General features: G+C 33.8%; 1 protein-coding gene across 1 annotated transcript in view; it reads right to left on the reverse strand.

Annotated features, from left to right (window-relative positions):
* Positions 1-553: 553 nt before the first annotated feature.
* LOC145672119 (solute carrier family 7 member 14-like) overlaps positions 554-12008 on the reverse strand; it is a 62360-nt gene continuing 50905 nt past the window's right edge. Inside the window, exons 5-6 of the mRNA XM_081741397.1 lie at positions 9035-10092; positions 554-1066 (exon numbers count right to left, since the gene is read on the reverse strand). Coding sequence (XP_081597523.1) covers positions 882-1066; positions 9035-10092 — 1243 coding nt within the window. The 3' untranslated portion in view covers positions 554-881. The remainder of the gene's footprint in view (positions 1067-9034; positions 10093-12008) is intronic.

The raw sequence follows: 12008 nt of genomic DNA on the forward strand, positions 1-12008 counted from the left end.
TAAAAAGACGTATCACATGCTATGGTTTCTATTTAAGACGATTGCCTAAAATTCAAAATTGCAAACGTTATTATAATGCCCTAAAAATTCCCCCCCCCATTCCTATTCCACATTGATATTGTTACTAATTTTAGGGTTATATTTTGTAACGTTAACACTTATTAGGGCATTTCCATACTTGTGAGCCACCATGTGTATTGTGATCAAAAGTATGTGGGCTTTGAAATTCTGAAATTGCATTCGTAGTTGTTTCCTTCATCTCATGTAATGCCATCTATTACGGGATTGACCCACCCTTTGTCTTCATGACAGCCTTCACTTTAGCAGGCATATAAGATGATTTCCGATCTGATTTTACAATATCAAGTTTTTTAGGTAAACTACAAAGGAGAAGAATAGGATAATTAAGATAGTTTTAGGGTTAGATTTGTCGACTTTGGTCTACAATGTCATTTCTATGAATTGATCTATCGATTCGAAAGCTTATGTTATAAGTTTAGAATAATATCAAAATCAAAAGGATAGTTTTAAGAAATAAAACAACTAGTTTCACTTGTGTACATATATACGTTTATATTTGCATTATTTGCATACTTTTTAAAATGATTTACAGTACATTTTATATTGTAACTAAGTACATAATAATACAATATGAAATATTTTGTTACTTCAAATCTGCAAACTGAAGTAGGCACCAAGTGAATAGAATAAACAGTTTAAATTACGAAAGCTTCGGCCAAGTTTTCCCATCAACTTCCCCATATTATTCGACAACAACCCCTGAAATTATTGTTAAGGTACAGAATCTCGGAACTACTCATCATGGACCAAACGAATAAGATCTGGATGAACTTCTGTCTTCGAAGGAAAAAGTAAATCTGTCATCTGGAAATTAATATGGTGTCCACTTGCGTGAGCCGACGCATACTTTCATCAGGAAGTCGCTGATGACTGGGAATAAGAGTAGACACAACAGACTGTCGTGGTGGTAGACCTAAATGGATTCTTTCTTTTCTAAATTTATTGGTGTTGCCTTTCCGTCCATGGGTGAAGTATACTAGGCATCCTGCAGATAAAACAAATTAAATTAACAGTTACTGACTTCTACTAATCTTTCTAAACCAGTTACTCTTATGGTTCTATAGTTCAAGGTTCTAGGTAGGGTTCAAACATGTAACCATTTATTACGTCACAATTTGTCTGTTTTCAAGTATTCTAATTATTACTTATATTAGCAATAATTACACTGAAACATACACCAATCTCAACTTTTAAAACACTATATTTGATTAGAAATTACTTATTTTATATCACAGTTCAAAATCAGACATCTAACTGTCATGTCGATTCTCTCAATTATACTATATCAAACAAATCCTTGACAACTATGTACATACTATAGCAACGCACAAACAGATATATATCAATCCACAGATATTGCTTACATTATATTTTTCTTCTTCTTCTATTTTAAGGCAAAATGCTTGAGCACTGCTGCCCTGATTACGAAAAAAATATATATAATATACAACGTTGTCATTGTAAACATTAGTTTTTATGTTTTTACTATATATATTCTAAAAGTAGCGCCCACGGACAACAGAAAACTATTCTACAGGTCAAAATGAAGTGAAAGTGGTGTATTCTCCGGATACGCCTTTCACCACTACGGCCAACATTTTGAGAATATAACAACGTCATGAAACAAATTTTGAGCTATAACATTAATCTGCAATTCAATCAAGTAGATACATTGATTCATTCAAGATGGCAGTTAAAGCTGGAGACACTGATACTAACCCCATCTATTGGTATTGGTACAAGTTATGTACATGAATAGAAGTAAACAAAGTTAACTTACTACTAGAGTACACAAATTGCTAAAGATGTGACTTTCCTTGAAGCAGGATAACTTACACCGATATTAATAGATGGAGTTAGTTTCAACGCCTACCGTCTTTAACTCCATTTGGCGACAGTCGTTGTAATTGCTAGGGTTCATAAAGTAATGCTAATAGTTTGAGGTTATTCTACGATGGCAAAAAAGTTATTCGACAATATTCGTCAAATTTTTTATTGACTCTTACATCCGAAGGAAGCCCCGGATGATATATCATTATATAGTATTTCCGTATTTTGACTTGTGAAATAGATTCTTATGATTCATGCGCACCATTTTTAGAACACTCAAGTTTCGAAATCAATACATTTATTTTGATGAAGAAGACTGCGTGGCTCATTGCTAGAGCGTTCACCTCTGCTATATGGAATCGTTAGTGGACAAACATCGTAGCATGAATTTTCTCGCGGTTCTTCCGTTTCCTCTCCCTTACTTCATCCCATGATTTAATTCATTACAACTATTTCTGTCTCCCTTAGCCTCGGCATAATCGAGGGACGTAAAACTAGAAATGTCATATCATTCGTTCATTTCACTTTTATGAAAAAAAAAATGCATTTCAATAAGAATAATATAGTTGACAGTGAATTAAAATCTTATTGTGATTATAATTAAATGACATTAACATACAAATATTACAAAAAGCGTCGATATTTCTTAACAACAAAGTAGATATAAATTTAATCTTTCTATCTACTGAGTCAAGGCTCTCTAGATGCAAGTTCACATTACTTGTTTTATTTCGGCACAACAACAAAGCCTTGCTCAAACTGTCTTTCTTACTGTAGGGCAGTAGTTTCCATTTAAAAAAAAAAAAAAAAAAAAACTTTTTTTGACAGGTGACACATTTTACTGACTACCCACGAGATGACTATACATTTGTTTGATTTTTTTTATTAATAATGATATATATTATGTCATCGTAATAAGTAATTGGTAGAATAGGGGAGGAAATGACAGAGGAGAGTGCAAATGGAAGAGGAGTTCGACAAGGATGTTGTCTCTCGCCTACATGATTTAATATCTATCTAGAAGAGATAGTGAAAAAAGGGCGTACAAAATGAAGACGCATTTCAGTAGGAGGTAGAATGATTAGGTGTATGCGGTTTGCAGATGACATGACGCTCGTTGCAGAATCTGAAGAGAAAATCGATAAAATGTTAGAAAACTCGAGGAGAGGCTGTGAAGAATATGGAATGACAAAAGCCATGACGATTGGAACGCAGGAGTCGGTGTGAAATATGGAAGTGGGAGGGAAGAAAATAGAACAGATAACTACTTTTCGATACCTGGGTAGTATTATTAGTGATGATATAAAGTGTGAACGTGAAATAAAAGCAAGGATAGAAATGGCGAAAGAAGCCTTTAGGAGAAAGAAAATACTATTTTGTGGCACCTTGAATAAAAAGTTAAGAAAAAAGACTCAAAAACCTTCGTGTGGAATATCGTACAGTATGGGTCAGAAACATGGACATTACGTAAAAATTGTTAAAAACTATTGGAAGCTTTCGAAATTTGGTTGTGGAGAAGAATGGAACGATTTAGCTCGGTCGGAGGGAAACAAATGAGAGGGTGTTAGAAATGGTGGGGGAGAAAAGAAAAAAATTAGATATTATTAAGAAGAGGAAGAGAAACAGGTTGGGGCATTGCATGAGAAGGAATTGTATTATGAGGGACGTGTTAGAGGGTACGGTGGTAGGAAAAAGAGGGAAGGGCGAAGGAGACTACAATTAATGGACGATATCAAAACAGAAAAATCTTACGTGAAGACGAAAAGGTTAGCGGAAAACCGTGAAGATGGATGCTTCTCAATTGCAGCAAATGACCTGCCTATAATGGCAGAATGCTTATTATGATGATGATGAATGATATAAATTATAATAGTATAAGTTTATAAATTTCTATAAAATAATGACTACGTAGTACTGAGCATTACTGCTGTTCCTAGGGGCAATGACTGGTACGGTCTGTCTCAAAATCGATTTTAACTAAGGATTAAGTGCTTCATGAATTTTAAACTCTAAAATTTCGCCACATACCTTATGAGACTACGCGGCATAACCACTGCTATAGAATACAGAAAAGGAGCTAACGAATTGTTCGTAAAATAAGGGTGTAGACAAATGAGGAAGGCATAAAATACATTAGGTCATGTGCTAAGAATTTCTGATAAAATGCAAGTTATGCCATTGTACCTTTGACCCTCTGAAAGAAATATCTCAAAACTGCTGAACTCTGTCCTTAGCCCGCTACAGACAGTATACATGATCTTTACGTCATTTATCCTTTGTGAACCTAATCTACTAGAGCATTTTCCCCCCTTTTGTTGTTACCCCTCAGAAAAGTACACAGTTTTAGAATCAAGACGTGCTTTGCCGTGGTTGCAGTTTTATCCATATACTGCTGTTACTATTAACGCTATTGATAATAGCTTCCTTATGTTTACACTCCGGTCTCTAGCAGACAGCCTGCCGCGACTGCGAAGCCAAAAAGTAAAAACTCGATTTTCTTGTAATACTTGTAGATTTACTGCGTAAAGAGTTGCCAGAACCGAACACTGTGAGTTCTATTCAGAATAATGTTCTAATTCCTTTCTTCTTTCTATTTTCTGTGAGATTACATAAACAGGGGAAGCCACGGAAAAATAGAGGAGAGAATTAAACTACATAAGGATGAGATAAGATTAAAAAGAGAAAACAATGCAATAAGCAAATACTGCAAAGAGAGGGGACACACAATAGTTGAGAAGAAACAGAAATACTACAAGGGAGCAGAACACAAGTGAGAAAGAAGTAAGGAGAATTAAAGAATGAAAAAATGGAAGAACGAAAGAATGACTGAAATAGAATAAGGATTAAGAAAATATAAAATGGTAAGGAATGTTTAAGAGAGTGGATGAAAATAGAAGGAATGGAAATAGAAGGAACAAAGACGACGACCCAGCAATGCAACAAAGCGAAGCTAAGAACGGGAAGAAGATATGATGTGCAGAAATGAGAGAGTATAAGAATAAATTTTAAAAAATGTGAGACGATTTCAGAAGGATATGTCCTTAGCTTTGAGCTATGCCTCAAAAGTTGTGGAATACACCTTCGCTACGCTTCTTCTTCTGGTGTAAGGTGCTAGTTCGTGGTGTCATTACAAAGGCCAATCATGCAATACACTCTCAACGATTGTCAGTTGATGGGCAAGGGATAGAATATATGATTGCAGGTAAGGAGATCAGCGAGAGAGAACCCTCAGAAAGAACAAAGATAACCAGGACGCATCAGGAATTACCACATAACAGATCTTAACATCAAGGAAGTAATTAAGCCTGTTCTCATTTACTTTCTGTTTATTATATTAGTTGTGTAACTGTGCAATAATATAACCTTCATCGCAATAACCACATGAACAACGAGGCTGTATATCTTCAATATATCATAATAGGTTTAGACTATGTTGTTAAGATTCGGCATAAGTTTCATCAATCAGACAGATCAAAACTTGAATATAGCCATGATATAAATCCTACTTAGGTTAAGTTTAGAGATGCTTCTCCGTTTTTTATATATATAAAAAATTAAAAAAATAGGAACATTTACACGAGAAATGAGATAAAAAAGGATGATTTGGAGTTTTTATGCGATGTTTATCTGTTTAAGTGTGTCAGTAAAGTCATGTTAATATAAGAAAAGATAGGTAGAAGTGGGTACTATTTTGCAAGACGCGGAAGGTTTCGATGATTCGGCAGCATGATAGTCGTATAGGATGGCGAATCAGTGTGTTGAATGTGATATTTCCGCATTGTTTTACATAATTATATAAGAATCATGAAAAGAATCTATTAAATTTTTATGAGAATCATGGATTACTGGATTTAAGTGATAATTGAAGCTTCTATGAGAACCGGGTCTAGTCACTGTTTTAGTCAACCGTAAGTCTTACCAGGTAACCGAACCTAACAATTTTTAGTGTTTCAACTGCTTTTCTTGTAGATTTGAAACTGGAGGGCAACCTCTAAATTTAAACCTCCTAGTTCAATAGATCTGTCAAGTCATACGCCTTATAACTTCATAAACACAAATCGTCATACTTCAATATATACCTAATATATGCTAAACTATTTACATCTCGACCTATCATGCATAATATATTTACTCATCTTGATTTTATATCTCTTTGCATATTAAAAGATGGATTGTCAGACCTGAAAAGACTTAAGTGTTATGGATTTGTATATCATATGGACTACAATTTAACGTCTCAGTCCAACTTCATAGCTAACTGCTTCCAAATAGCAAGCAATGGCAATAGTGTTTCATTAAGCAGGGTTACAAAATATGAGATGACATAATTCTTGATGTACTAAGGAAGATTAGCAACAGAATCCTCACGGATTCCAGATCAAAGATCTAGCACGACATATTTGTATTTATGTTACTTCCTTCCATGTACACAATTAGAACAAGTTAAATTATTTACAGAAACTCGATATTTAAATAAATATCGAAGATATTGAACACTTATTTAATATTAAAATGAGCATTTTTACTCTATATCACTACCGGTATTTAAAAATTTACAAAAAAAAAATCTTTCTAGTTTTATCACAATTAAAAAAATCTACATAAAAGAAAAAACAAAAAGGCAATAAATACTGTCACTGACGACAGTAATTAGCATTTAGCACATACTAAGAGGTCCCGACATAGCAATAGTATCAGCGACACCAAAGAAACTCAGGGAAGAAACAAAGAACTGTAATGGATCCAAACTGGGCCGTTAGTTTCCAGACAGGAGATCTAAGAAAGATCCTGTTATGATATTACAGTTCGAATGTAATTCATTTAAAAACAAAAAATTAAAAAATCTAGAGCCTTGGGTTTTTGAAATTTGTACAGAACGTGAAACCAATGCGAGATATTGTATCTATGCAAATGCTCTAGTTACCATGAGGAAATTCTGACTATTTCGTCATTTTAATAAAAATTCGCTATCTATTTCCACTTAGTTTGCAGTCAAATAAATAAATAAAGTCACATTGCCTTTACAATAGAAAATTAATATCAAAATTTGTTATATAATCTCTCTATATCTATATAAAACAGATTTCATGATAATGATTCTGGCTTGACTTCTAATAGTAAGCTACCTACTACCACACACCAAAATCTTCCACCTCTGATACTTGCAATAAAACGGTAGGTATATACGTACATCAAATGTGAAAATGTGATGCGCTATGGAATTACATTGCTGTAAGTGAAACATTTTTAACAAACAAATACATGGATGTACAACAAGCTTATTGTTTTTCTTAAATTTAAATACAACAGATAACACAAGAAATGTTACTAAAATTTCAATATTACATCCTTTTTTATTTGTTTCTAACGACGGAACAAAAGCTTATTCTTTATTTCAAATAATCATACTGTATTAACAGTTTACTACTAGTTGTAGTATGGTAATGAGAGAAATTGTAGTAATTATTACAGCACATACTTATCATACTTACACAATACCGAATGTGTGAAAATGCTGTAGGACATGTGAATTTACATGTCTTACAGAACTGTATCAACAATTATCCTGTAATTATCAAATTCCATGGTTATAGTATTTTTTGATTTCCTTAGATCCTTGGATTCGGAACATTAAACGAAACATTTAAATCCATTTTCTTTCATTGCCATACTACGCGAAATTTACTACGTGAAATGGTATCCTAACCACTACTTGGGTTTCCTTCCATACCAAGTAAACTATCAGAGATCGAACCCAAAGTCAAACACATAGGAAGTACGCACATTAGCTACTTGGCTACGAAGATGTGTGATTCTTGATCTAGTTTAGAATAAATACTAAGTCAAATTAAAACTATTAATTTGTTTGAGAAGATCTGAATGAAAGGTCGTAACATTAGTTATACATAAAATTCCTACGGATCTAGTTAACGAACACAAAGGACAAGGAAAATCAACATTTGAAGACATATCTTGAGTTTTTATATAACTTTTAGTTAAAAATGAAATAACTGGGAACTATATAACATGACATTTGTTTCTCAGCATCTTCATTCATATACATCATTTTATATCTACATCTATCTACCTATCTATGTATCTATCTATCTATCTATCTATCTATCTATCTATCTATCTATCTATCTATCTATATATATATATATATATATATATATATATATATATATATATATAGAGAGAGAGAGAGAGAGAGAGAGAGAGAGAATATAGAGATAGATTTGACGTTCAGAAGACAAGAGAACATAGATTAATTACCAAAATTATGAGGAAAAGAGGTATAAAATGTGTATGGTATATGTAGTGGGTGTATGTGGTATTGGAGTCATACTATTTACTTCTAGACTTATTTACTTAATAAAAATCTTAAAATCGTCCTCTAACCTATATCTGATGATGGGCTCTGTTATAAGGAATCCAAAATTTGGAAGATTGAAGGTTCAGCCAGTATCAATAATCTCCCTACAGAAATATCTGCACATTCGGCGAAAAGAATAAACGTTTCTCCCAATAATTAATTTCAACTTCGCTATGCTGCAATTATTATCATTGCTAAAAGAACAAGGAAGATACCATACGTTGACGAAATTGAATAAGATAAGATGACTCCATTACGAAAATATATGTAAGTAAAATAACTTCATGTTCTTATTATATAATGTAACAGTTACAATTATACTACATTAATTATACAATATGCCTCTAAGTTCCAGATCTCTGATGATGAAAACAGTCAATGTGTTTGAAACATAAGTTCAAATAAAATAATGCAGAACCACGCTCAGGAATTCACTTAGAGATTTCTGTAATTCCTGAATTTCCTTTAAGCTTCCAAGCTTTCGACTCTACCCTGGAGTCTTGGTCACGGAGATTAAAAACAGGAAGAAAAAGAATAGAAACATCAAGGAATAAAGGGGAACGGACTTACCGAGGGAGTGCTGTGTTGTACGGAAACAAGTTGTCAAGTACGTAATCACTAGATGAAGATGATTCAAACTAAAATATGGCGGAGTCAACCTTTGCAGTCTTAATATAGAAATATATATAGTTCTTTAAAATTCTTTTAGAAAAAAAAATACTGAGATTTAAAGGGAAACTAGCTTACCAATAGCAATCCATATGAGAAAAGGCGCCCAAGAGTGGCGTAGAATGTGAAGGAACATAGTCAAATTGAGGAAGAGCGCTAGTGCTGGAGTCCATGGCATAAGTGGCAGGAGAAATGCATCTCGGCGAGTTCGTTGTGGTTGTCTGGCGATGACGACCAGAAGTAGAAAGCTAACCAATAGGACGGAACCTCCCATAATACCTGCCGAGAGGTAAGCACCATCACTGTAACAAAGGGCAATGCCTAATGTCATTAGACATAATACAAGACCAGCAACTGCAAGGCTGACGCGTCGACCGGTAACAGCTGACGGCTCGCTCTGTACCACAGTGCTGTCCTGTTGATTTCTACCTGTCAGTGTTGCCACACGAAGCTTTTCCTTGTATTCAGCAACAATGGCATCAATGTCTGTGCTGGTATCACTTTCATAACCTGTAGACTCTTCGCTGGAAGACATAGAGGACTCTTCATCACCCTCAGCAGTAAGAAGGGGTTCTGAATCAAGTTCTAACGTAACACTTTCATCGGGCGGTTTCTCTTGACCATTAGGAAGGACGGAAGAGAGTCTAATTGCAGCCGGAAGACATGAGAATCCAGTCTTCAGGCACTTCACGGTCATCTGACCACGTTCTTCTTTACAGACACGTAACCGCCTGTACCGAACACCTTCGTACCCTGCACGAGTCTCAACTTCCTCTGCAGGTTGATATCTTTCATTAAGAACCACTATACTGACTACCGCTTGTACAAGTAGCACTCCTGTGCTCATCAGCAGCAAAAGAGATCTCAGTTGGAACAATAAGGCCATTGTTGCGCCTAATAGACCAAAACCTAATATGGCAAGTGCAGGAGTTCCAGTGCGTGGGTGTTCTCGAGTTAGTTTCCTATATAGAAGCCCATCGACAGCCATGCAGTGGACGAGTCGGTGCAAAGGATGGGAAATCTCTACAAGTGAGAGGGAAAGGCTTAGAATGCCTAGAATTGCCATTACAAGACGTGCCCAGTCGACATCACGTAACTCAAAGACCTGGACAAGAGGGACATCAGCTCCAAGGCTCCTGCAACAATCAAGAATATAAAATTAATTCAGAAGTCACTGAAACATGAAAAAGATAAGTTTATTATATACCAGATACTGTTTATTTGTCACATAATAAAAAAAGTGCCAATCCCCAACTAGCTCATTTACCTCAAGCAATTCTACAATTTTTATAGCTAGAAAATACAAGACATGTATTCCCTAGATATACATTGACGCTGGGTCACATAATAACTTATGCAAATATTAGATAAATATTGAAGACACATGGAAGCAATATATTTGCAAACTAGAGTCAAGGCTTTCAAATAAATGCTGGGAAAACAAAAAAGAAAAATCATTTTGTTAACATTGTGATCTCTTATTAACATTTTAAAACTATTGTTAAATGGTCCTAATTTTAATTTCTATGGGAGACCAATGAAACAAGCACTTATCATCTCACATGATTTAATTATTTAAAAATACGTCCATAATATTTTAAAACTATTGAATCAATGATTACAGTTTTTAAACAAAATTCATTAGTAACTTTCTACTGCTTTTTCATTCATGTTCGTGGTATTCATAATTTTCTTTGGTTAAATTTCGAAAGTAGACATTGCTTGATAAACACATTAAATAAATTGGAAAAAGTATTTAAAAAAATACAGTTATTGACTGATTTTAAAACATATGACAATAAAGTAGAAGACTAAGAAATAGGAGAACTATTAACAACACATGGAACTCCTCAAACGTTATTATTATTGTTATTATTATTAATAATAATAGCAATATTAATATTATTATTGAACTATAATTTGATTCCATGAACTTTTATGTTTTATGAACTACATTATCTGAAAGTCAGTTGACAGTCGGTGCAACTTGTATGAATACTTTTTTTCGATCGAAAATTCATTACTAGTAAAAGATATAAAATGAATCAAATTTTACTGCAAATAGCTTTTGAAGCGAAGATTTCGTTTAGCAACTAAATATCTACTTAACTTATTTAGTTTTCAGTAGGCAATTATGCAGTGTCTTTGCTAGTGAATATTTTTATACCCCGGTTACCCTAGCAGACATCTGCTACGTGAAATACAAATTCTTAACAGGGTTGCCAGCAACATCTGAAATTTAATACCATACAGTGTTCTACACATTATTCGATATACACAAACAAAACAAAAATAAAGAATGAATGCTCAAATCATTAAAAAGGTATCTACCATAGGCGGTAAATACAACAATCGACAAAATATTAAGGGAAGATAAACACTGCAATGAAAAACTAATTTTGAAACAGAAGAACGAAAAAGAAATGAACGAATATGAATCGTACACCTTATTATACAATATTCATCTACATAAATCCCACTATAATTGAAACACTTAGAATGTGAGGACGGTACTACAAAACACCGAAAATACGAGGTGTTTTAAAAAATATTTTTTTTACTTTTAGGCCCAGCTTCCATACCAATTAAGACATAAATCCCACTATAATTGAAACACTTAGAATGTGAGGACGGTACTACAAAACACCGAAAATACGAGGTGTTTTAAAAAATATTTTTTTACTTTTAGGCCCAGCTTTCATACCAATTAAGACACAAAATCCGGAAGTGACCTTATAGGAATCGAAATCCAAGCTATGCAATAATCATCTACATCGATCCCACTATAATTTATACCCTGCTAGAATCTAGGGACGGTACGACAAAACACCGAAAATACGAGGTGTTTTAAAAAAATATTTTTTTTTTTTTTACTTTTAGGTCCAGCCTTCATACACATTAAGCCACAAAAACCGGAAGTGACCTTATTGGAATCGAAATCCAAGTTATGAAATTATGATCTACATCGATCCCACTATGATGTATACGCACCTAGAATCTAGGGATGGTACTACAAAAGATCGAAAATACGAGTTTTTTTTAAAAAAATAAA

Source organism: Thermobia domestica, chromosome 15 (assembly GCF_964235325.1).
Source record: "Thermobia domestica chromosome 15, izTheDome1.hap1.1, whole genome shotgun sequence".
In the NCBI taxonomy this organism is placed as follows: Eukaryota; Metazoa; Arthropoda; class Insecta; order Zygentoma; family Lepismatidae; genus Thermobia; species Thermobia domestica.